We start from the raw sequence: 26,400 nt of genomic DNA on the forward strand, positions 1-26,400 counted from the left end.
TGTCATTGAGTATTATAAGTCACTTTGGACAAAAGCGTCTGACAAATGTAATGTAATGTAATGTAATGTAATAAATACTCTATGTGTCCCAGTCATGTATTAACTGTGTAAGTTAAGTTTAAGTAAGTTTAAGTGTGCAATATGTATCATAGTTAAATGTTGAGTATACTCAAAATGTTAGGATAAGCTGGGGTGGTGATCATCCAACATCCTGACCAGACTTATGCTCATGTCACTGAATGCAATCAAATCCTAAAAGAAATGCTCAGTAAAAATCTGAAATTATTATTTTAGCACATTCTCTACATATTACTGCATTATATGCTGATATTTTATGTTAGTATCACTGTGTGAACACACTGACCACCGTGTCTGTAGCGGGACCTACATAATGAATCAGTGAGCTCCACCTCCTAACGACACAAAGAGAGAGAAAGGAAGAGAAAGACAGAGAGAGAGAGAGAGAGAGGGCATATAGGTTAAGTAGTTAAACGAGTGTACCTGGTATATCACCCCCAAATCATAGTTCTGCTCTGGAAAGCCAAGGGTCATCAGCTCCCCAGTGCCACTCACCAGGATTCCACCAGCACCAACTATTTCTGCAGAGAGAGAGAGAGAGAGAGAGAGAGAGAGGGAGAGAGAGAGAGAGATGATAAGGTAGTGAGACAGTGAAGAAAGCAATAGAGAGAATACAAAAGACAGTAACAATAAAAAAGAGAGGTAGAGTAACACAGAAGAAAACAAGAGGGAGAAAATATAAAGATAAATGATAGAGAGAAAGATAGAGAGAGATATAGATGGGAAAGGATAGAGAAAAAGGAGACATAATAGAGAAAGAGGAGAAAGGAACGAGGGAAAAAAAGAATAGAGAGAGAGAGAGAGATGGGAAAGGATAGAGGGAGAAAGGAGAAAAAAATAGAGAGGAGAAAGGAGAGAGATAGAGGAGAGAGGATAAAGAGACAGAGGAGAAAGAACAGAGAGAGTGATTTAGACATGGGAAATGGTGTAGAGAGACATAAAGAGAGGAGAAAGGATAGAGAAAAAGGAGAAAGAATAGAGAGGAGAAAGGATAGAGGTAGAGGTGAGAGGATACAGAAAGATAGATGGGAAAGGATAGAGAGAGAGGAGAGAGAGGAGGAAGGATAGAGAGAGATGAAAACGAATAGACAGAGATAAATGGGAAGTATAAAGAGAAAGAGGAGAAAGGATAGAAAGAGTGATATATGGGAAATTATAGAGAGAGAGAGCAAAAAAGGATAGAGGGAGAGAAGAAAGAATAGAGAGAGGAGAAAGGACAGATGATAGAGAGAGAGGATATAGAGAGAGAGATGGTTAGCAGGATGAAACTCATGGGGGATATTTTTTTCCGCCCCTCTCTCATTCCTCATCCTCTCCTGTAGCCCCTCGTTTTCTAGGTCAACCGCAGTGAGGCGCACATTACACCCCTCCAACCCCCCCCATCCCCTCGCCCCCCCCCCCCCTCAGCCCCCCCGTCCTGCAGTATAAGATTATTTCACTCTTATCTTCATGCTCTTAAAGGGATGGGTTAACCAGCAGCAGGTGCAGCTGATTCTCCATACTGAGAACATTCTTCAGAGGGGTCAACAGCAGCATGCTTACATAACTCAGCAGACACTACGTAATGTCTATTATTATTACGTATGTCACTATCACTATTATTATTATTATTATTACTATTGTTATTATTATTATTATTATTAGACAGTATTTACCTGTAACACTCTCAGGGTTAACAGCGCGGTACATGGCTCTGAATCCTCGGTATGCATGTATGTGGTTGGTGTCAAAATGCACCACCAAACTGTTTCCCAGAGACACAATCGGCTTCGGAACTGACTGACCGCAGTACGTCCCTGCAGGAGACAGAAAATCACAGACTGTTAGAAAAAGAGCGATGCATTTAGTGCTATTTGACAACAAAAGTAATAGGGTAACTGGTCAGGTCAGCTGTAGGTTTATTATATATTTATTATTCCTAAAGCAAAAACTATGGTAAATTTGATAATTGCTCTTGTGGAATCCCACTGAGCTCTATTTTAGGGCCTATGAAACTGTGGTTAATTATGACAGTAATGCAGTTCTCAAAAATAAAAATTTAAAGCTCATGTAATAATTATGCAAATAAAATCTATATTCAAGACCTAGACTTCGTTGTAATTGGTAGTTAACTACCAATGTTTATTTCATAGATGATAGCCTGCCTCAACTTGCTGTAACTGGCTCAAACATCCAAACCATCCATGCTTAATTTTTGAATCAGTTTCTATGATTTTGATATTTGAAGGTATATGCTTGAGTAAAATGAACATTGTTGTTTTATTCTATAAACTACAAACAACATTTCTCCCAAATTCCAAATAAAAATATTGTCATTTACAGCATTTATTTACAGAAAATTTGAAACCAGAGGTTTTTAATTTGGTAAAATAAAAAAATATATATAAATATATATATATTTATATATATATATATATATATACGTTTTCCATATAAATCTTACAGCACTTCATGCTTCCCTCTGCTGACAACTTTTATGGAGATGCGGATTTCATTTTCCAGCAGGACTTGGCACACTGCCCACACTGCTAAAAGTACCAATTGGTCTTATATAATATTAAATTTTTCAGAGACATTGATTTTTGGGTTTTCATTGGCTGTAAGCCATAATCATCAACAATAAAAGAAATAAACGCTTAAAATAGATCACTCTGTGTGTAATACATATATATATATATATATATATATATATATATATATATATATATATATATATATATATATATATATATATATAGTATATATAGAGTTTCACCTTTAGAATTTTAACCTAATGTTACAGGTTAACTACAAACTAAAAAACTGACGGAGGAATTAACCAATCAAGCTCTAGTACCTGTACAAGCAAAATGTTACCATTTTACCAAGGCCAGATGCAGCAGTTCTGTTCTCATAAGCGCTATTTACTGAGAAAGTGACTGGTAAACTGTAACACTGTAAATTATTATATGTTTCAAGCATCAAAAAAGCATGAATCTAGACTTTGTTTACTCTAGAATGGGTAAAAAGCTTAGTGCTAACATAGTGCTAGAATCCCTTTGGAGTGTTAGCAAATGTAAGCAATACAGGTGGATTTTACTCTCTATTTTAGACATGTTTAACATTTAACCCTTGTGTGGTGTTCGGGTCTGTGGGACCCATTTTCATTTTTCATCAAATAATACTAAAAATATATTTTTTCAAACTCAAACTCATTGGCATTGGCTCATTTTTTTTGAAAAACATATATCAAAACACTTTTTCGATAAACACACACTGTACAACCCCCCCCCACACACACACACAAATTTATATTACATACAGTATGTTTGGTCAAGGGCTAATAAACATTGCTTCATTTGTAAATTTGAAACTAAACAAATTTTCTACTAATATCTTAAGTTTAATTCATTTTCTTTTACATTTTATTAAAAAACTAATAAAAACAGAGTAGCACTTCTTAAAAGAAATGTAACACAAGAAAGGTAAAGGGCAAATATTAACCATGTAAGCTGTTTATATTGCTTGCAATTTAGGTGAAGCAAGCATGTGTAAAGCATTTTAATGTAAAATTGCTTCATTTTGCTGAATTAAATACAAGTAACAAAGTAAACGAGTAACAAAAATATGAACACCACACAAGGGTTTAAGGTCTGAAGGTTAGTCACTTATTAAAATAAAGCAAAGTAATAAAATTATCTCAGCAGTTTCTCAACAAACCTTGACTCCAGAGCTAATGTTCAGCAGAGCCTCTACAGAGCCCACAGACAGAGCCTGCTTCTCAGAGACAAACACAACGCTCATTAAAGAACAGCGAGGGCTCTATTCTGATCTCCTGCAGCTACATTAACACAGAAACCCCACTCTGCTGGACCTTTAAAGTCTGAATGTGATGAGCCAGTCCTCCTTAAGATGCTCATTATAGCGCTGCAGCGAGCGCACCGTCGTTGAGAGGATGTTTTAATGTGGAACATCGCTCTGGCCCAGAACGCCAAGCAGCCGAGACTGGCTTCTAGTGGGGGGCGATTTTAGGCATGACATCAAAGCGCAATCTTCTTAGCCTTGGAGTGAGGAGGACACTGCAGCTGCAGGGGTGGGGAGCGTGCATGTGTGTATCTGTGTGTATATGTGTGTGTGTGTGTGTGTGAGAGAGAGAGACTGTGTGTCCTAATTTGTTTGAAGACCTTGCTCTCAAAACTTTTAGGACTTATCAGTAGGGGTGAGCTGTATGATGTGTGTTTTTTTTTTATCTTTGTCACGATAAATTACATCATAAATCATCATCAAAGTAGTTGATGCAAAAGTAGTTGAAAAAGTGTCCGATTGCAATGCTATTCAGAAGTAAGAAAAAAGCTACACATTCAGAAGTATTGTGAACACTGCAAAAAGTAAACAATTCAAATTGTCTAATTTTAGGCCAATAAATCTTGTTTTCTTCTCTAATATGAATTTTTACAGAAGTAAGTAAAAGTAAAAGTGTAAGATTATTTTGCTTATTTTAGGAATAAGGATCTATATTACTTAGATTTACTGGTCAATGTATTCTAATTTCTGATATTCTGTGTCCAAATCTAAGCCAAAAATTTGTGATTTTGCTTGATTTAAATTTTATTTCACTCATTTTGACACAAACGTACCTGTACCATTAGCAGATTTTTCCCTTAATATAAACACATATGTCATATCAACTTATTGTAATGCTATTCAGAAGGAAGAAAAAAGGAAGGTTCCAGGAACAATACTGGATATGGGCATTTCTTCATTTATATTCATATTTATTAAGTTACACATTTAGAAGTATTTTTAACACTGCAAAAAAAATGACATAGTCTAATTTTAAGTCAATTAATCTTATTTTCTTTTTTCGTACTAATCATTGTGTAAGATCGTAGAGTAAGGTTATTTTGCTTATTTTAGGGAGAAGGATCAGTTTTACTTAGATTTTTCACCTTATTTCAAGTAGTTTAATCATATATATTTTACATTTAAAATAAGCACGAAAAGTCACTGGCCAAGATAATCTGATTTCATAAAAATTGCAATTTAGCTTGATCTAATATTTATTTGACTCATTTTGACACTTCACGATTGGTTATTTTAAGGAATCCTACTAAGAAAAAATAGCTTACCCCATTAGCCCAGTTTTTGCTTAATATATACGTCATATAAATTGATATTAAATTACATTGATTTTTCTAATTTGTCTAGTTTTTGCTAATGGATTTTTGCAGTGTAACATATGTCTAATGTAACATTTCAATCATCCCGGCATGGGTTTGTAGAGGTTCCTAATGGTGTCTGGCGATAATCCATCCCATACAGCTCCAATCTTTTCATGCAGTTTCTAAAGATTTTGCAGTAGATGTTCAGTGTTAATAAAGCCTCCAATAGAATTCCGCACATTCCACAATGGTCTTTGCTATCTTACAGCTCGTCAACAGTCTATTTTTTCTATGATCCTTTAAATGTTTGCTAAAATCAAATGGTAGAAAAACAGCACTAGTGCTAAAACAGCACTAGAACTAAGGGATATGTTTAATAGTGAAAGTAAGAGCATTTCCACATGCACAACGTGAAAGAAACTCAATGGATAAGAACTAAACATCTGTGGAACCTTAAAAAAACACTTATCACTGAAGAAACTGGCAGTAAAAAACCTTTAAGACCTTTGTTCAGTGATGTATATTATATAACCGCATATTATTCGCTGTTATCTCTTATCAGTACACAAAAATGAGGCCTGAAGTGGGCTAAATCCCTCACCAACCAACCAAACACATACACACACACACACACACACACACATAAATCAACTGCCACTGACTTAAATTCACTGGAACTCATTTGTGCAGTACAGTACATTTAACCTTGTACAAAATATCCAAGCCAATTCCCAATAAACCACATCACGTACACTGCTTAGTGCAGCCAACTTCCACTCTGCTCTGCTCGGTTCAAATCTATCTTTAATATATCGCCAATTATCTCTAAAGTACAGTCTTTTAGTATGTGATATACTGTAGCAGTTGGATAGAAAGCATCTGGAATAACAATATAACTTTATAAGAAAAATATTTTGGCCCTATCATACACCCTGCACAATGCACGTCCTGATGCTCCTTTCTATCTTACACTCTACCAATAGTCTATTTTCACGCCTTGTGCCTCCTATGTTCAAATAGCATCGGAGTTTAGGAAAATATTCATGCAGATGGACGGCAGGAGACACAGCTGCGCGACTGACTGATTAAAACCCTGACAACAGTCAACAGTCAGCCACCCAATCCTATATTAGCCATTCAGGAGCACAGTGCATACACCCCTGTTAGAGCACAAATCCAGCTTTTACATCAACAACAAACAGAGTCTTTGGGGCAAACAGGGACTAGAGCAGGCAGACTAACAGCGTCAGGCATGACAAAAACACAAATATATTAGCTAAATTAACTTACATACTAAAGGTTTTATGTCTAATTAACTAAAGTTGTCAGTAAATATTACTTAAAACATTTAAAAAAACAAATGATCTTAAATTATTTAAGCAAATTTTTACCTTGTTCAGGTTGGTCAAGTTTGGTCATTCAAGCTTGTATTCAAGCTAAACCATCGAACACAGACAAAAACACACATTATTCTGGTATAACAAGTTTAACCATCTTGACCGGCATAATCTGACCATGCAGTTTTATTCAGCAGAAGATGAAGGTGGGGGTATGAATTCAAAAAAAAAAAAAAAAAACATCTCTAAAGTAATAAAGGCAGCATAAACTTTTAGGAAGAATATATAAAAATGTGCTTTCTCAGAGAAAGCTCCCAGGCCTGACACAGCCCAATTCATTACCTTCCCCTGGAATACTGAACACTGATTCACTACACAGGCTTTCCTCAGCACTAAACAGTGTGTGTAAAAGCTGAGGCTGCAGGTGATCAATACATGTGGGCAGGTATTCTCCACTGCCCACTTATTTCCCCTCACTGCCGAGATCCATCGGAAAACACTCTGACTGCGCCGCGCTGAGCCTGCCCTGGATCATTATTTCCAGCACTGTCAGATCAACTCCTCCAGTGTTGAATGAACTCCTACAGGCTACATGTGAAAAGGTCATGGATTTAACAGAGAAAATACACATGAAATCAGATCAGATGTAACAACAACTCCCATCTACTCTTCGAAAACAGCAGCGAGATAGAAAAAATAGAAGAAGAAAAAGTGCTAGCATGAAATATGTGGGTAAGTAGAAAAAAGAACTAATCCACAAAAGGTGTAAAAAAAATACTTTTAACAGGTTTAGAGTAATATTTTTATTATTATTTTATAGAATAGTATACAGTAAAAAGGAAAGTAACTACAAAGAGTTAAAAGTTTGAATGACCCAAGAGTTTTTTTACATACTCATCAGATCTTTATTAGCTTGTGAGGACTATGGTTTGATCATAATCAAAAGCTTAATAAATAAAAAGCTTTATAAATAATTTGACCCCTCAAGCACGGCTCGAAACATCAGCAGCCATGGGCTCCTCTAAGCAGCTGCCTATCACTCTGAACTCTAAAGCAGGAAAATAACAAAACAACATATTTTTTGCACTATAAGGTGCACCAAATTATATGGCGCACTATCAATGAACGTCTATTTTTGGGTCTATTTTTATACACAAGGCGCACATTAAGGGACACTATAGGGAACTTCTAATTTAGCAGATCTCATCGCTGGGTGGTAAAGACATGGGCGTGGTAGTGGGGGGAAAAGTGGACCTGACCACCCAGGGCCCAAGTAGAGAGAGGGGCCCATGAAAATTTTTGCTCACGTTCCTTGTGTACTGGCATGGATAGGGGCCCACTGTCACTGAGAGTGTACAGGGCCCCGAATTTGCTGCTACGCCCCTGGGTAAAGCTAAGCTAAATTTAGCACATCTCATCTAGTCAACATCCAGCGCTAGTCAAACTAGCGCTGGATGTTAATCTACACAAATGATTCTCCTGAAAACTTTTTTTTTGGTGAGTAAAGCGCTTCCGTTTAGATTTAGAACTTAGATTCACAAATTTCTGCTAATGCTGCTCCAGCAGTGCTAGCCAGGGTTAGCGGCAGGCTACAGGCCTGTATACTCACCTCTGAATGGGGAATTAGTGGTTAGCGGCTAATGCTAATGCTACTCCAGCCTTTGCTACTCCAGCCTACACTCCTTACAACTGATGATACCCCTTATGTATGAAATTCATACATAAGGTGTATCGGATTATAAGGCGCACTGACGATTTTTGGGAAAATTAAAAGATTGTGAAAGTTAACTTATAGTGCAAAAAATACGGTATACTAAATTTTCATCTATCAATAATATTCCATACTTTACTAATCAAAACCCTTGCTTTAATGAAAAACACTGTAAGACGGCTCTGGAATGTCCAAATGTCTGTGTACACACCTTCTAGTGAATGCATTCAGCTACTATAAGTTGCACCCATTGATGACACAGATGTGCAAATGCACAAGAGCTTATTAAATGGAAATAAAGTCAATGTATATATTTACAATGTATGCACACACAGTAATTACATCATTGCTTCATACCCAAGAAAAATGTTCACATTGTTCTCATTTTCAGTAACATCAAGGAGATTGCATTTGTCTAATATGATTGAATTGACTCTACTCTTAATTAGAGTCAAAATAATTTTGGAGAGATCTGGTGATAACACCTGTATATTTAAATATCACAATATACAGTTGTGGTCAAAAGTTTACATACACTTGTAAAAAAACATAATGTTATGGCTGTCTTGAGTTTTCAATAAGTTCTACAACTCTTATTTTTCTGTGATAGAGTGATCGGAACACATACATGTTTGTCACAAAAAACAGTCATAAAATTTGGTTCTTTCATAAATTTATTATGGGTCTGCTGAAAATGTCACCAAATCTGCTGGGTCAAAAATATACATACAGCAACAAAATTTGTCAATTTTGGTGATGTAGCGAGTTGTGTCAATCAAATTAGCTTCATGTCATGGCCTCTTCACTTCTTGTAAGTGATTCTGATTGACTACAGCTGTTGACTTCTCATGAGCCCATTTAAATAGGGCTCATTTGACCCAGTGATTAGACTCAGCTACAAAAGCTACAATGGGAAAGTCAAAGGAACTCAGTGTGGATCTGAAAAAGCGAATTATTGACTTGAACAAGTCAGGGAAGTCACTTGGAGCCATTTCAAAGCAGCTACAGGTCCCAAGAGCAACTGTGCAGACAATTATACGCAAGTATAAAGTGCATGGAACAGTTGTGTCACTGCCACGATCAGGAAGAAAACGCAAGCTATCACATGCTGCCGAGAGGAGATTGGTCAGGATGGTCAAGAGTCAACCAAGAATCACCAAGAAGCAGGTCTGCAAGGATTTGGAAGCTGATGGAACACAGGTGTCAGTCTCCACAGTCAAGCGTGTTTTACATCGCCATGGACTGAGAGGCTGCCGTGCAAGAAAGAAGCCCTTGCTCCAGAAAAGGCACCTTAAGACTCGGCTGAAGTTTGCTGCTGATCACATGGACAAAGATAAAACCTTCTGGAGGAAAGTTCTCTGGTCAGACGAAACAAAAATTGAGCTGTTTGGCCACAACACCCAGCAATATGTTTGGAGGAGAAAAGGTGAGGCCTTTAATCCCAGGAACACCATGCCTACTGTCAAGCATGGTGGTGGTAGTATTATGCTCTGGGGATGTTTTGCTGCCAGTGGAACTGGTTCTTTGCAGAAAGTAAATGGGATAATGAAGAAGGAGGATTACCTCCAAATTCTGCAGGAAAACTTAAAACCATCAGCCCGAAGGTTGGGTCTTGGGCGCAGTTGGGTGTTCCAACAAGACAATGACCCAAAACACACATCAAAAGTGGTAAAGGAATGGCTAAACCAGGCTAGAATTAAGGTTTTAGAATGGCCTTCCCAAAGTCCTGACTTAAACCCCATTGAGAACATGTGGACAGTGCTAAAGAAACGGGTTCATGCAAGAAAACCATCACATTTAGCTGAACTGCACCAATTCTGTCAAGAAGAGTGGTCAAACATTCGACCTGAAGCTTGCCAGGAGCTTGTGGATGGCTACCAAAAGCGCCTAGTTGCCGTGAAAATGGCTAAGGGACATGTAACCAAATACTAATGTTGCTGTATGTATATTTTTGACCCAGCAGATTTGGTGACATTTTCAGCAGACCCATAATAAATTTATGAAAGAACCAAATTTTATGACTGTTTTTTGTGACAAACATGTATGTGTTCCGATCACTCTATCACAGAAAAATAAGAGTTGTAGAACTTATTGAAAACTCAAGACAGCCATAACATTATGTTTTTTTACAAGTGTATGTAAACTTTTGACCACAACTGTATATCCCAGAACAACAATATATGTCAGTGCTTGCCAATATCGTGCAGCCCTGATATGCTATATTTTTTAAAACCACTGACGTGAAAAGAAACAAGTGTCCTAATACTTTTGTCCACATTTGCTCTGTGGGAGTTAATTTAACATTCATGGTTCTCAATGTAGGTTATTTCAATACACTCACCGATGAGCCCCACGTTGTCCCGCAGTGTGAGAGCGTCTGCACTGCACGAGGTGGAATACTCCAGGGAAAAGTCCTCGAACCATAAATGGATCACCTGGAGAAACAAAAGATCACAGGATGTTCCCTTTTCTCACACGCTCACTCTCCATTCACCCCCCCCAACACATGATTTCTGCACAGCAGATGGGTTACTGCGCTCCAATGTTTTATTTTATAGAAGAAACACAGCAAACTATGAATTATATGAAAATATGTTGACATTAATTGAGGTCCATATATTATCATTGACCTCGGAAAAGATTGTCAATGGATCATTTAATGTCATGTTAAGTCAGGGAAAAATAATTTTACACCAAAGTCATTTCAAGCATTTATTTTCCGTATTGATTAAAGATAATGAAAAACTGTTTTTGCATGACTGTGATGATGTTCAAACATTTCCTGAATGGAAATAAATGGTATTAAATAAAGCTTATTTAAGGGTTTTGGTTTTGAAGAGCAGAAACATTATTTTTTTGGGTTCTTGTTTAAGTAGTTTACTAATCAAGTTTAGAAACAAGGAGATGGTCATAATCTTATGCTCGATCTGCGTAGCTGGGTTTTCAACAGACTGATATAAAACAGCACTACAGTTTAATGATCCTCCACTGAGTTAATATTAGGCCATTATTATTATCTGGCTGTGAAACGCTGTGTAATTCTGCTGCTCTTTATTTAGGAGCACTTGTACTTCAGTAATGAGTCTTTTGGGATTCGAGAGGAAGGGATGCCTAAAGTACTCAGCGCTCAATTAAGAATAATAGGGGATGAACTATTGGGGATACATGAGAACAATGGGAGAATCTTCTACTGATGGCTTTAAATCTCGAATAATCCTGTGAACAGTGTTGAACACTGGTCAGCATGCTCAGGGCAAGTTCACAAAAATATTATTTTACCTTCTGAGCAAGGTCTGATAATGGGTTCCAGATGTAGTAACCCTATCGTACTCCCTGTGCATGGTGGATCGCAGCACTCATTGCTATCTTACACCCTGTCAACAGTTTATTTACATGCCTTGCGCCCGAGCCTTTAAATAACGTCGGATTTTAGTAAAATATTGGTGTTCAGGTATATATCTGTTATTTTTCTATTTTGGCAGCAGGAAAACCCTGGTGCGCCACTGACTGATTAAAACCCTCACAACAGTCAACAGTCAGCCACGCAATCATATCTTAACCATGTAAATCCAGGTTTTCCTTCAACAATTAACAGAATAAAGAATAAAATAACATTGCTGTTCCCTTTAATGAGCTGCTAGGTCAGGTCATTATCCTCTGCTGAGATGCACAAAAGCGCCACGCTGTTAAGATCCCAGCGCGCCAAAGTCAGAGCTTACAAAGCATTCCAACACTTCGTTTTAGGTGCAACTACAGGTGCACCACTGTCTGATTAAAACCCTGACAGTCAACAGTCAAGACTCAGCCGGCAAATCGAGGTTTTACTTCAACATTAAACAGAATACAGAATAAAATAACATTGTTGTTCTCTTAAACGAGCTGCTGGTATACCTTTACATTTTAGATACGAATGAGCCAAAGTCAGAGCGCACCTGCTTCTTAAAGGGACTAATAACTGGCACACTGATTGGTTTATTTCACGTTACGCCCAAATCCCACCAAGAATGTATAGCATTCCAACACTTCCTTTTAGGTGCAACTACAGGTGCACCACTGACTGATTAAAACCCTTACAAAAGTTAACCGGCTGGCCGGTCTTATTTTAAAATTAAACAGAATAAAGAATTAAAATAACATTGTTGTTCTCTTAAATGAGCTGCTGGTGTATCTTCACAGCTAGTAGTTGTACTTCTACTTTAAAAATGCCTTTTAAACGTTCAATTTCATTGTTTCCAGGCTTATCTCTTCTCCAGTTCAGTACCTTTCTGCGTTCCACAGTGATGTTCCACCTGCAGCTCATGTCGTCTTTGTAGTGGTTCGGATAATTCCTACTGCTGAACTCCCCCGAGTCTCCGCTCAGCTGTCCTGGGCTCCCACAGCCGGAACTCAGCACCTCCTCTGTAGACGACAAACGAGAAACATCAGACTATCACAGCGGAGCCACAGTCAACCAATTACGCTCTTACAGACCCCTGAAGAGGAAGCCTTGTTAGAGCGCTAAACCAAACCTTATCAGCTAATTACAGTATGTAGCTCCTGTGTTTATTAAACTGTAAATTAATCTTTGGACAATAGCACCATTTACATAGGATTCATTTCACATATTTTACTTCACAGTTGCTGCTCTGTCAGATTGGCTATGTCTGTGTTTTTCTCCCTCCTCCCTTGAGAAAATTACAGGAAGACATTTTTAACTGAAATCAACAGTGTGATCTGTTAATGTCCAATAAGATTCTTTGAGCTAGTATACCTATCAAATCAAACTAAACACTTTCCAAATTCAAAATAATCTGCTTAGTCTATATAGTTTCTATACATATTTAAAATGTATCTAAAGATAATCAATATGACATAGCTGCTCATTATTACATACAGTACAGGCCAAAAGTTTGGACACACCTTCTCATTCAATGCGTTTTCTTTATTTTCATGATTATTTACATTGTAGATTCTCACTAAAGGCATCAAAACTATGAATGAACACAAGTGGAGTTTTATGTACTTAATAAAAAATGAGCTGTCCTCCACAGTCACCGGACCTGAACCCAATCCAGATGGTTTGGGGTGAGCTGGAGCGCAGAGTGAAGGCAAAGAGCCAACAAGTGCTAAACACCTCTGGGAACTCCTTCAAGACTGTAGGAAAACCATTTCAGGTGACCACCTCTTGAAGCTCATTGAAAGAATGATGTCAAGAGTGTGCAAAGCAGTAATCAGAGCAAAGGGTGGCTATTTTGAAGAAACAAGAATATAATTTTTGTTTGTTATTTCACCATTTTTTGTTAAGTGCATAACTTCACATGTGCTGCTGACAACTTTTATGGAGATGTGGATTTCATTTTCCAGCAGGATTTGGCACACTGTCCACACTGCTAAAAGTACCAATTGGTCTTATATAATACTCTAAAATTCTGAGATACTGATTTTTGGGTTTTCATTGGCTGTAAGCCATAATCATCAACAATAAGAGCAGTAAACATTTACATTTATGGTATTTAGCAGACGCCCTTATCCAGAGCGACTTACAACAGTGCTTCAAAGTTACTTAAGATATCCAAAGCTAGTTTGTAGACTAGGATCAAGAGATACATAGAGCTTAATCATGTTAAGAACCCTAGGAACCTTTTTTTTTATTTTTATTTTTTTATTTTATTAGTTTAGGAACTCTTTGAAAAGATGTGTCTTCAGTCGACGTTTGAAGACCGTGAGTGACTCTGCTGTTCTGACATCCAGTGGAAGTTCATTCCACCACCTTGCTGCCAGCACAGAGAAGAGTCTGGATGTCTGTTTTCTGTGTGTTTTGAGTGATGGAGGTTCGAGCCGAGCCGTACTGGAAGCTCTAAGAGCTCTTGGTGCAGATCTGGCTTTGACCATCGCCATCAGGTATGAAGGTGCTGGTCCGTTTTTTGCCTTGTAGGCCAGCGTCAGGGTTTTGAATCGGATGCGGGCGGCAACAGGAAGCCAGTGGAGGGAACGCAGCAAAGGAGTCACATGACTGAACTTCGGAAGATTGAAGACGAGTCGTGCTGCCGCATTCTGAATTAACTGTAGTGGTTTGGTGGCTCGCAGTGGAAGACCAGCCAGTAGAGAGTTGCAGTAGTCAAGTCTTGAGATGACAAGAGACTGCACAAGCACCTGAGTGGCATCCTGAGACAGAAACGGTCGAATTCTTCGGATGTTGTACAGGAGAAGGACCTGCATAAACAGAAAATAGATCACTCTGTGTGTAATACATCTATATAATATAGTGGTGGAATAATATGCAGGTCCTGCATCTTCCTCCTTAGCTCAGGCTCCAACGATGAAGACGAGGGTCGTATCACTTTAAATGCAGCACAGGCGGCGATCGCCGTCTCCTACTCGATTAGGCCTCTCACTCACCGAGATTGATGACATACATTACTATAAAGTACGATGTGACATTTGGCTAAAGAAGGCAAGGGCAGCGATGGATATTGTTCAGAACGCTCGCTGTCTTTTTGAAGGATAAGGCATTTTCTTAAACTAGTGGGGTGGCACTGAGTCTCCGGACACAGACGAGTGTGTTGGTGGAGAGTGTGCTTTCCAAATGCACTGGGGCAGCGCTGGGGTGTGAAATGAATCTGAATTGGATGTGGATGTTGGGGGTGTTCTCCTAGATATGCTCCAGTCTGGTTAAAATCAGTGTGAGACCTATAAGCAGTTTAAGGTTTTAGGCCCAGTTTCTGAAATGCAGCCTCTGAGAAACAACCCATGAACATGAAACAACATGGAACAACATGGAATAGTCCATTACAACCATGAGCGGGGGTGCAGCTAAGGTGACATTACTGAAAATGCATTAACTTATACAGTATATTTTGTATTGTTTAGATGCCCTGGGCTGTTGTGACCATATTTTGGGGAGTAACAAGGAAATTTGCTATGATTAGAATGTTGTGGGCAGGGAGATTCAAGCTGGTCTGGGTTGTATGTCAGAGCGCAAACACCAAGCATGAAGTCAAAGGAATTGTCTGTAGACCTCAGAGACAAAATTGTCTCGAGGCACAAATCTGGGGAAGGATACAGAAACATTTCTGCTGCTTTGAAGGTCCCAATGAGTACAGTAAATGGAAGAAGTTTGGAACCACCAGGACTCTTCCTAGAGCTGGCCGGCCGTCTAAATTGAGCGATCGGGGTAGAAGGGCCTTGGTCAGGGAGGTGACCAAGAACCCGATGGTCACTCTGTCAGAGCTCCAGCGTTCCTCCGTGGAGAGAGGAGAACCTTGCAGAAGGACAACCATCTCTGGAGCAATCCACCAATCAGGCCTGTATGGCAGAGTGACCAGGCGAAAGCCACTCCTTAGTCAAAGGCACAAGGCAGCCCATCTGGAATTTGCCAAAAGGCACCTGAAGGACTCTCAGACGATGAGAAACCAAATTCTCTGGTCTGATGAGACAAAGATTGAACTCTGTGGTGTGAATGCCAGGCGTCATGTTTGGAGGAAACCAGGCACTGCTCATCACGAGGCCAATACCATCCCTACAGTCAAGCATGGTGGTGGCAGCATCATGCTATTGTGATGTTTTTCAGCAGCAGGAACTGACAGACTAGTCAGGATATAGAGGAAAGATGAATGCAGCAATGTACAGAGACATCCTGGATGAAAACCTGCTCCAGAGCGCTCTTGACCTCAGACTGGGGCGACGGTTCATTTTTCAGCAGGACAACGATCCGAAGCACACAGCCAAGATCTTAAAGGAGTGGCTTCAGGACCACTCTGTGAATGTCCTGGAGTGGCCCAGCCAGAGCCCAGACTTGAATCCGATTGAACATCTCTGAAGAGATCTGAAAATGGCTGTGCACAGACGTCTCCCATCCAACCTGATGGAGCTTCAGAGGTACTGCAATAAAGAATGGGCAAAACTGCCTAAAGAGAGGTGCGCCTAGCTTGTGGCATCATATTCAAAAAGACTTCAGGCTGTAATTGCTGCCAAGGGTGGATCTACAAAGTATTAAGCAAAGGCTGTGAATACTTATGTAAATATGATTTCTTTTTTTTTTTTTTTATAAATTTTCAAAACTCTCAAGAAAACTTTTTTTCACATGGTCATAATGGGGTATTTTGTGTAGAATTTTGAGGAAAGAGATTAATTTAATACAATTTGGAATAAGGCTGTAACATAACAAAATGTGGAAAAAGTGAAGCGCTGTGAATACTATCCGGATGCACTGTATACCCCAAAAGGTCATATTTAGCTGCATTATTTAGCTTTTATGGAACATGGCAAAAGTCATGGGACATGATCCTAAGTCCTGTCCCAAGACATTGGGTATGTAAGTAAAATTTAAACATGGAATTAATCTGTACCAGTGTTAACGTTTATATTTTACCCAGTACAGCAGTGATGTGTGTGTTATGGTGCAATGTGGAAATATTCATTTAGCTTTGCTCCTGATGCAGCTTCCCAATAACCCACCGTTCTGAATATTAGTGATGGTCACACTGTTATAGAATAATAGTGATAGTCACAGTATTCTAGAATATTAGTGATCAGGGTTAGATTGTGGCAGCGCTATTTGTGGACACTAGAGTTGGAAAGATACATTGGCTCTGTATCGACAATATCTCTCTAATTTAGCAATCCTCTCAGCACTCTGTCATTTATGTGTCTCGTATTTTTGTAGAATGTATAACACATTGTGTGGAGAAAGCAAAGTAAAGACTTTAACCCCACTAAATGAACAACACTTGAGATTACTTATTGCATCCTATAAAGTGAGTATTTATTAGCACAGCATCACAGCAGAGCTAGCAGCTCTTACCACAGGTAACAGCAGATTCAGACCACATTTAACCAACACTTAACTTACAATAGCAGCTGAGAAAGCTAAAGCTATATAGGAGGCCCCACATATATATCCCAAAGGTCATATTGAGCTGCATTATTTAGCTGTTATGGGACATGGCAAAAGTCATGGGACATGATTCTAGGTCCTGTCCCAAGACGTTGGGTATGTAAGTAAAATTTAAATGTAAATGTTTATATTTTACCCAGTACGGCAGTGATGTGTATGTTATGGTGTGATGTCTGTGTAATGGTGCGATGTGGAGATATTCATTTAATTATGCTCCTGATGCTGCTTCCCAATAACCCACCGTTCTGGAGCCGCCCTGTTGCTAAACATCAGTCCAGAGTGTGATCTATCACAGAACGTTAAAGCCTGGTGAAATAAGTGACAGCAACTGTAAGTGTTCAGGCTGCGTGAGGCCATTTAGGAAGATCACTGATGACACATGTCTGAAGTCCCTGAGAGAACTGTGGCAGATTAAATGCTGTGTCATGCGAGCTATTAGAGGGGGAATTATGGGACACTGGAGCGATGCCAGGAAAAAAAGAAGAATCATGATCATGGCTGTGGACTCAAGAGTGCAGTAGATCAAAAATAAATCTCATACACGGTATAAATGGCACACTGAGCGCTCCTCCCGGGCCTGGATCGCTCCTGTGGGGTTGGAGGTGATTAGTGTGTAACTTGAAGGATTTGTTGGGCTAAATTAAGAAATTAGGAAAGTTTAACCTTGTTTTTTTTTTTTTATTGCGATCAACTATGGAGTGAATTTTGTTTTATTTTAGTCACATTTACGCTGTTCTAGAATTTTAGCGATATTCACACTGCTATAGAATGTTAGTCATGTTCACACTTCTAGATTTCTTTTACATTCACAGTGTTCTAAAATATTTGTCTTAGTGACACTGTTCTAAAATTTTAGTTTATGCAACATTGTTCTAGATATCAGTGAAAGTCACGCTGTTCTAGAATGTTAGTCCTATATACACTGTTCTAGAATGTTAGTCCTATATACACTGTTCTAGAATGTTAGTCCTATATACACTGTTCTAGAATGTCAGGGGTGATAGTGAAAAAAAATCCTGAGCCTGAACTTTTTTTTCCTGTTCCAACAGGGTGAGGAAGGGGGGGGGGGGGGGGTGTTGTTGGGGAGGGACAACAGACTGCATATGTGACGTAACATAGGCATAAATGTTGACACATTATTCAAACATTTAATAGTCTGTGTATAACCTTATTGTCAAGTGACACATTTTAGATAACGTTTTCATTTTCATATTTACATTTTCTCCACTCTTTTTTTCTACTGAGAGCTCTTCTTAAGATGGTGTCCTTGTGTAAAATAATGTAACTTTATGTTTCATAGAGATTTTTATAAACGTCAGGACATGTGGTCTTACTGTGAACTACAAATGAACAGAAGTCACATTACAGCAGTGTTTCTCAACCCTGATCCTGCATATTCTACTGCATATTAACACTGTTCTGTATATTCTTCTGCATATTAACACTGTTCTGCAGATATTCTTATGATTTTAGCCGATCTGATTCAGGAGTTTAGGGTTAAGCAGTTTATCAGAGCTGTGTGTGGATGAAACTGGTGAAACCGGTGAAACTGCTCACTTACAAGAAGCTGCAGTTCCTCATCCAACCACTAGTCGGAGCTGCAGCAGCACAAGCCCCCGCTCTCTTCACTCAGTCACAGCTACAGCCCAGCCACGGGCTACAGAGCTCAGCTCAGCCAGTCTGGAGCGTTTTTTTTTACACGTTTTTTTTTTAAGTTCATCTGTGTAGGAAAAGGTTTTAAAAACGGATAATACAGCTCTCTACAGTTCACCTTTCAGCCAAAGCAGCTAACAGCAGCAGTTGTCACGGAGTCACTGCTCGGATTACATTATAAACAGGTCAGTTAGTGCGCTGCTAACCTCATGATGTTTATAACTACGGAGTTTAGTGGACACACCACGGCTGCAAGGTTAGACTGTTGAAGGCTACTGAAGACTATTAAAGGCTATTGGAGGTTATTGAAAGGGTTATTGGAGCAGAAATCAGTAAAGGCTGGTTAGATAAGTGATTCACCTCCTCGTCCTTTACTGCGGTGAAACTGCGACTAGCGCTGTCACAGTGATGTTTATTTAACGTCATTAAAACTGATTTTGTCAGGTATTGTCTTATAAATATTTACACAGAACTTATATCTCTCATAAAAAGCGTTTATTTTGGTCAGTAACACTCGTGTTTATTTACTAGCAGCGTAAATTACCAGTGTTTGCTTTGGTGTGGATGTAATTAGGGGAATCTGTACCAGCCAGGTTTGCCAGGCACCTGTGTGGCATTAATGTGGCATTTGGCCCCGCCCAAGATCGGTATCGGCGATCGGCCCATCGTGGTGAAAGACGACCGGCGATCAGAATCGGCCCCAAAAACACTGATCGGTTCAGGAGGTGTAAAAAAGGAGGTGAATTTTGGCAGTGCATCTGCGATTCTTTTGCTCTCTGCCCGTTTCTTTCGTTTAGCAGAACCACTTTCATAACTCCGCTTCATTTTCACTGTGACAGCTCTCACTCTAGGTGAAAATCAAGATCAGGTGAAAATCTAGGTGAAATGATTGTGGAATTGTGGAAAACACAATTTTAGTTCAGTGATCAGGGTTAAGAAACTGCTTTAAACTACAAACATAAAGTACTGTACTAAATTCTGACTATCCACTACATCTGGCTTCTAGCTAATTAGCTATATTCATTTTCTCCTGTAATCCTAAACTAATAACGACAGTGAAATATGTGAAATAGTGATTAGCTGATCAGGTACAGGGCAAGTTGAACATTACATATATAGTTTATTTATTTTCTAAAACCTTGACTCCCTATCAAGCTAACTCACTAACACAGCTGCAGTTTATTAATCACAGTGGGTTTAATCTGTGTGCTGATACAAGAAGTGTATTTTTAACCAGCTATCAGAAACATATCATCACAGTTTACGTGTTTAGCCTACCGTTATCTTTTTTTGAGAAAAATCTCCGTATATCCAGATCTGTTTTTAAATCAGCTGAAGCTGCTGCGTCCGATCCCGCTGCTAAATCTCACAGCAAGGGAGGGGCTTCCCCCGCTCCTCCGCAGTTTCTACTGAGAGGCGGGACTTAATACCTGAACCGGCTCTATTTATTTATTTATTTATTTTATTTATATATATATATATTTTTTTTTTATAGAGCCACGCTACGCCGGATTTCCGGCGCGGCGCCGGAACGCTATCACCCCTGGAATGTTGGTCATAGTCATACTGTTCTAGAGTTTTCTTATATTCACAGACTATTCGAGACTATTGACACTTTTCTAGATTTCTGTTATCTTCACGTTGTTTTAGAATTTTAGTCACATTTACACATTTATTTTAGTGATTTAATGATAGTTACACTGTTCTAGAATAATAATGATAGGCACACTGTTCTAGAATATTCATGATAGGCACACTATTGTAGAATATTAGTGATATTCACAATGTAATGGAATGTTAGTCACGTGCACTTTCACATTGCTCTAGAAGATGTTTGTCATATACACACTGTTCTTGAATGTTAGTGATAGGTACACTGTTCTAGAATGGTAGTCATATATACACTGTTCTAGAATTTTCTCATATTCACATGGTCCTTATGTGAATCATATTTGTACTGTTCAAGCCATAGTTTCATCATTCTAGAATTTTCTTATGTTTGCCTTGGTCTAGAATGTGTCACATTCACACTGTTGTAGAATTGTAGTCATAGTAACACTGTTCAATTTTTTTCTCAACTTTACATGTTTACTTTCATAAATGTACAAGTTACTGTTCTAGAATTAGAGTTTTTATTTAAGCAGACAGTTTATGCAGATTTATAAAAGTTTGGCTTAAACTGGACCAAATCTAACGAATGGCCAGTAGGAAAATCTCTTGATGCCACAGTTGTTGATCAGTCAGTGGTTTACTGTAAGAGTTTGACCTTGTTGACCTTGAGGAGGGTCATATTGATGTGTAAATCACCAGGATGGGCGAGGCGGAGGCGTCTGTAGCCGCTGAATAAAATAAATAAATAACGGAATTGAAACGGGTCTCTTAAGAGCAGCCTCCCTGTCCTTCCCAGAAAAAGCTAACCTACATAGTGCGGCTCGCTCACACACATCTGTGTCTCTCGGTCTGTCAGGCTGGAGTCTGGCCAGCGGCGGAACACATCACTGCAGCTCTTGTCAGCCTTCAAAACTCTCTTAAATCGCGGAGCGTCCAGGCCCAAAACCACAGCACCTGATGGATATGCGATGTGAGTTTAAGGCCTACAGAACGTTCCCCACGCCTCTCGGCCTCAAGGATCTGAGGACACGGTTTGGCGAGGAAGAAGAAAAGGAAGACTGAAAGTTTTGATCTTCAGACAGTCTGAAGTGTAATGAGTGTGGAGTACTGCCTGTATGTTATGAGTTCAGATAAACACACTCATGATCACAGATCTCCAGAGCAGATCCAGCGGAGAAACGTAATAATAAATCTATCACAGAGTGGCGGGACGGTATCTTCTGCTCGAAGGTCAGAACAAAGCCCAAACTAAGCTCCCAAAAGTGATTTAATGCTACAGTCAGGAACAGTGATGGCCAGGCAGAGGCTACAGTACAAACTGCAGTGACAGAAAGAATACAGCCACTGAAATCTACAGCAGGACTGTTCCAACTAAAGCTGATACAGACTTTATATCTTCTATTATTAACTGTCTTTCAAATTCACACTGTTCTAGAACCCCACTCCCCCTTTTACACTCTTCTAGAATGTTATTTTAGTCACACTGTTCTAACATTTTTTGAAAATTATGTGAAAATGTTTTATATGTTTTTTTCTGCTTATTCACAGTGTTCTAGAATGTTCTCATATTTCCTCTGTTCTAGAACTCTTTAATTTTCACTATGTTCTAGGATTTTCCCATTCACACTGTTCTAGAACATTCTCATATTTCCTCTGTCCTAGAATTCTTTATTTTTCAGTGTTTTAGAATTTCCCCTATTCATGTTGTTCTAGAATGTTCTTATATTTACACTGTTCTAGAAATTTAGTCATATATATATCTACACTGTTCTAGTATTTTTGTCTTAGACACACTGTTCTAGAATGTCCTTATATTTACACTGTTCTAGAAATGTAGTCATATATAAACTGTTCTAGTATATTTATCTTAGTGACACTGTTCTAGAATTTTAGTTATAGATACACTGTTCTAGAATGCTAGTTATAACCATACTGTTCTAGAATTTGTATCAAACCGATACGGCACATTTATAGAAGTTTGGTTTAAAATGGACCAAATCTAATTCTTTAATTTTCACGACGTTCTAGAATTTTCCCTAAACACATTGTTGTAGAATCCTCTCACACTTCCACTGTTCTAGAATTCTTACATTTTCAGTGTTTTAAAAATTTCCCCATTCACACTGTTCTAGAATGTTCTTATATTTACAATGTTCTAGAAATTTAGTCATATATACTCTGTTTGAGTATTTCTTTAATCTTCAAAGTGTTCTAGATTTTTTCTAGAATCACATTTTTTAGAATGTTCTCATATATACACTGTTCTAGTATTTTTGTCTTAGTGACACTGTTCTAGAATTTTAGTCTTAGATACACTGTTCTAGAATGCTAGTCGTAACCATACTGTTCTAGAATTTGTATTAAACTGATAGGGCACATTTAATAGAAGTTTGGTTTAAAATGGACCAAATCTAATTCTTTAATTTTTTACGATGTTCTAGAATTTTCCCTAAACACATTGTTGTAAAATGCTCTCACACTTCCACTGTTCTAGAATTCTAACATTTTCAGTGTATTAAAAATTTCCCCATTCACACTGTTCTAGAATGTTCTTATATTTACACGGTTCTAGAAATGTAGTCATATATACTTGAGTATTTCTTTAATCTATAAAGTGTTCTAGAATTTTCCCCATTCACATATTTTTTAGAATGATCTCATATTAACACTGTTCTAGAATTGTTTAACTCTCACAGTGTTCTAGAATCCCCCCTCCATTCACACATTCCCATATTAGAATTTCATCTCATTATCACTGTTTTAACACTATTTTACCCTGACAATATTGTTCAGATTCCTCTAGTCACACTGCTGCAGTCTCCCCGTTCACACTGTATTCTCACAGCTGGGCTCCTTCTCCCACATTAGAATGGCAGGTGTGTTCTGTGGCCTTTAGAACGTATACATTAACACAACCCGCTGTGTTTATGGCAATTGATCGCGGTGACCCGACTGGGATGTTTAAACATCTAACACAGTTTTCAGTGTTATAATATTCGCTGAATGTCAGGTTTTACATAAAATTCAACATCACAAACCACTGAGCCGATAGCTGCTCATCCAGCCATGAAACTCATCTCGGCTCTGGCATCACTCAGGGCCATTGACTTGACATCAGGCCATCATAATTCTCAATTATGCCCTGATGAAGGTTACAGACGCTGAGTGCTACAGTAATAGCTCATCTCTGCTCATTTACTTTTTGCCTAAATGAGACTGAGATCAGTTACTAAAGTCCAGCAGTGTTCGACACACTGGATCACAATTCTTACACAAGAACATGCTAACGAGATGCAGGACATATATAGTAGTAACTATCAGCTTCCAGGCATGTACATTTTAGGGCTTTTCAGGCCACAAACCCAAGAAAAGTTTTTTAAAACCTTTTTTTTCACAATTGTACCAAAATCATGCAAACTCATAGCAAGTTAAACCAAACATAGCAAAAATGACTTCAACCATTTCCAGGCCCAGTTAGAAACTTGGCCTGATTCTGGCCCAAAACCTCAGCTCACATCCAGATCAAGTGCCAAATGCACCAACACCCCGATTGGAGAGTGTAATATGGAAATTGGCCCAAGCCACATGTGCCAACACTATTCAGTTGCTGAGCATTATATGGGAATTGGCCCAAGCCTCATGTGCCAACACCGTGATTGCTGAGTATAATATAGAATTCTGGTGGAGCAACACAAGGCAACTCTTCAGTTGTGGAGTGTAATATGGGAATCAGCCAAAGCTGCATGCGCCAACACCCCGGTTGCTGAGTATAATATGGGAATCTGGCCGAGCAACACATGGCAATTCTTCAGTTGCTGAGTATAATATGGGAAACGGTCCAAGCTGCATGTGCCAACACCCCGGTTGCTGAGTATAATAAAGGAATCTGGCAGAGCTACACATAGCAAGTCTTCAGTTGCAGAGTTTAATTTGAAAATTGGCCCAAGCCACATGAGCCAACACCCCGGTTGCTGAGTATAATAAGGGAATCTGGTGGAGCCACACATAGCAAGTCTTTAGCTGCAGAGTGTAATACGGAAGTTGGCCCAGGCCTCATGTGCCAACACCCTGATTGCTGAGTATAATATAGTATTCTGGTGGAGCAACACAATGCAACTCTTCAGTTTGTAGAGTGTAATATGGAAATCAGCCAAAGCTGCATGTGCCAACACCCTGATTGCTGAGTATAATATGGGAATCTGGCAAAGTCACACATGGCAACTCTTCAGTTGCAGAGTGTAATATGGGAAACGGCCCAAGCTGCATGAGCCAACACCCCAGTTGCTGAGTATAATATATGAATCTGGTGGAGCCATACATGGCAACTCTTCAGTAGCATAGTTTGAAAATATGGAAATAGGCCCAAGCCACTTATGCCAACATCCCGGTAGTCAAGTGTAAAATCTGCATGATCAATGCCATGTCTCAGTCGTTGCTGCCATACATTAGCCAAGCATGGGTTGATTGTTCATGCTATCAGGGATATGGTTCCCTTGGCGGAAGAAGGCTTTCAATGATGTATGTTGGTATCTTATATCTAGGCATCCAGAAACTTGTCCTGGATTTAAATAAATCCCATCATCGAAGGCTCTAAAAGACCCTTAGTCTACAGCCTAGAAATGCTGCTGAAATTAGATTCAATTTGGGGGACACAACTGATGCATCCTTAACAGCCCACAATTACCCACTCTTTCAAAGTTCAGTTCAAAGAAAAAAAGGAAAAACTGCATAAATAAATTGGGCACAGGGTTTGTTTTAAAACATTCTGTTTTAAAATTATTATTTATTTCTGTAAAGAAATGTAAAAAATGTACACATTTCATGCCACAATATCACCATATTGAGTGTTCCATTACCACGCAGCTTCATTAAACTGTTCCATATGTGCAATCAAAAGCCGATTGCTTGACTTCAGCCTATCCTTTGGAACTCTATTAGCCACGTTGTGGCTAATCAGTTACATTAACTGTTCACTAAATCCCAGCAAGAACACAATTCATGACTGAACACGGGCTTCAAGGATCAGATTCGAAAAGAGGGCACCCTCAGTTACTATGACAATGGCTGTCAAGTCAAATCAGGTGTAGCTAGCATGGCAGAACCCTGAAGTTTGCTGCAGCCTGACACAGGCTTAAAAAACAACTCTGCCAGTTTGCACACACCGGCATGAGACTCACACAGTTGGCTCTAACCTCACAGTTTCACGCCACACTTCCAATTTCTCATGCATTTTTAATAACCCAGTCTTTCAATCCAAAACAATCTCTGGATGAGTCTCCCACAGCTGATGCTCTGGACTTAACACTGATTAAACACACTATGGGCTCTCAGCAATGGTATCCAACACCCCCAACCCCTCCCTCACTGCTCAGAACATTCCGGGTGAACCAAAAGCAAGAGGAACTCACCTCCATCATTCTTGTCTTTGGAATTTTTGTTCATCTCAAGGGCGTATACTGTAATCAGGCCAATGCAGACCAAACTCAAGCACACGAACAGAACCGTCAGACACTTCTCCAGAGTCGTCAAGCCTTTCCCAGACGCCATCTTCTTTTTCTTCTGGGTTTCTTCGTCCAAGCAGTCCCCACCTGTCCTCACGCTGATGAAGAGCACTCTGCAATGCTCTTTTCTCAGATAACTGCTCCATGTTTATATCAGCCGTTCACTGCTGACCTTTGTAATGTAAGTCTGTACTTTGTTCTCTGGCAGCCGAGTAAGATGCACCTGCAGCACTCTGCTCGGCTCAGGTACCCAACACTAATCTCTGTCATTATCAATCTCTTATTATCAGCCAGACGTGTTCTATTGATAAGTTTATGATTACAAGCACTGCAGTGAACTGTCTCTAATCAGTCGTGATGCAATCTGGATTTTTATAACTTACTATCACTATTGCTAATGTGTTAAATGTCAGTTTAGGTGTGAGTGGTGATGGTAAACATATGTGAAGATTCCTCACCGGTGCTTCAGGGATGTACACTCTAAAACATCATG

At 39.1% G+C, this 26,400-nt stretch overlaps 1 protein-coding gene across 1 annotated transcript in view; it reads right to left on the bottom strand.

Annotated features, from left to right (window-relative positions):
- Positions 1 to 26,032, bottom strand: part of zgc:154142 (CUB and Tryp_SPc domain-containing protein) — a 64,977-nt gene extending 38,945 nt beyond the window's left edge. Inside the window, exons 1-5 of the mRNA XM_022684685.2 lie at positions 25,815 to 26,032; positions 12,529 to 12,665; positions 10,609 to 10,702; positions 1,734 to 1,874; positions 502 to 599 (exon numbers count right to left, since the gene is read on the bottom strand). Coding sequence (XP_022540406.2) covers positions 502 to 599; positions 1,734 to 1,874; positions 10,609 to 10,702; positions 12,529 to 12,665; positions 25,815 to 25,953 — 609 coding nt within the window. The 5' untranslated portion in view covers positions 25,954 to 26,032. The remainder of the gene's footprint in view (positions 1 to 501; positions 600 to 1,733; positions 1,875 to 10,608; positions 10,703 to 12,528; positions 12,666 to 25,814) is intronic.
- Positions 26,033 to 26,400: the final 368 nt, after the last annotated feature.

This window comes from Astyanax mexicanus, chromosome 7 (assembly GCF_023375975.1).
Source record: "Astyanax mexicanus isolate ESR-SI-001 chromosome 7, AstMex3_surface, whole genome shotgun sequence".
NCBI classification, from domain to species: domain Eukaryota; kingdom Metazoa; phylum Chordata; class Actinopteri; order Characiformes; family Acestrorhamphidae; genus Astyanax; species Astyanax mexicanus.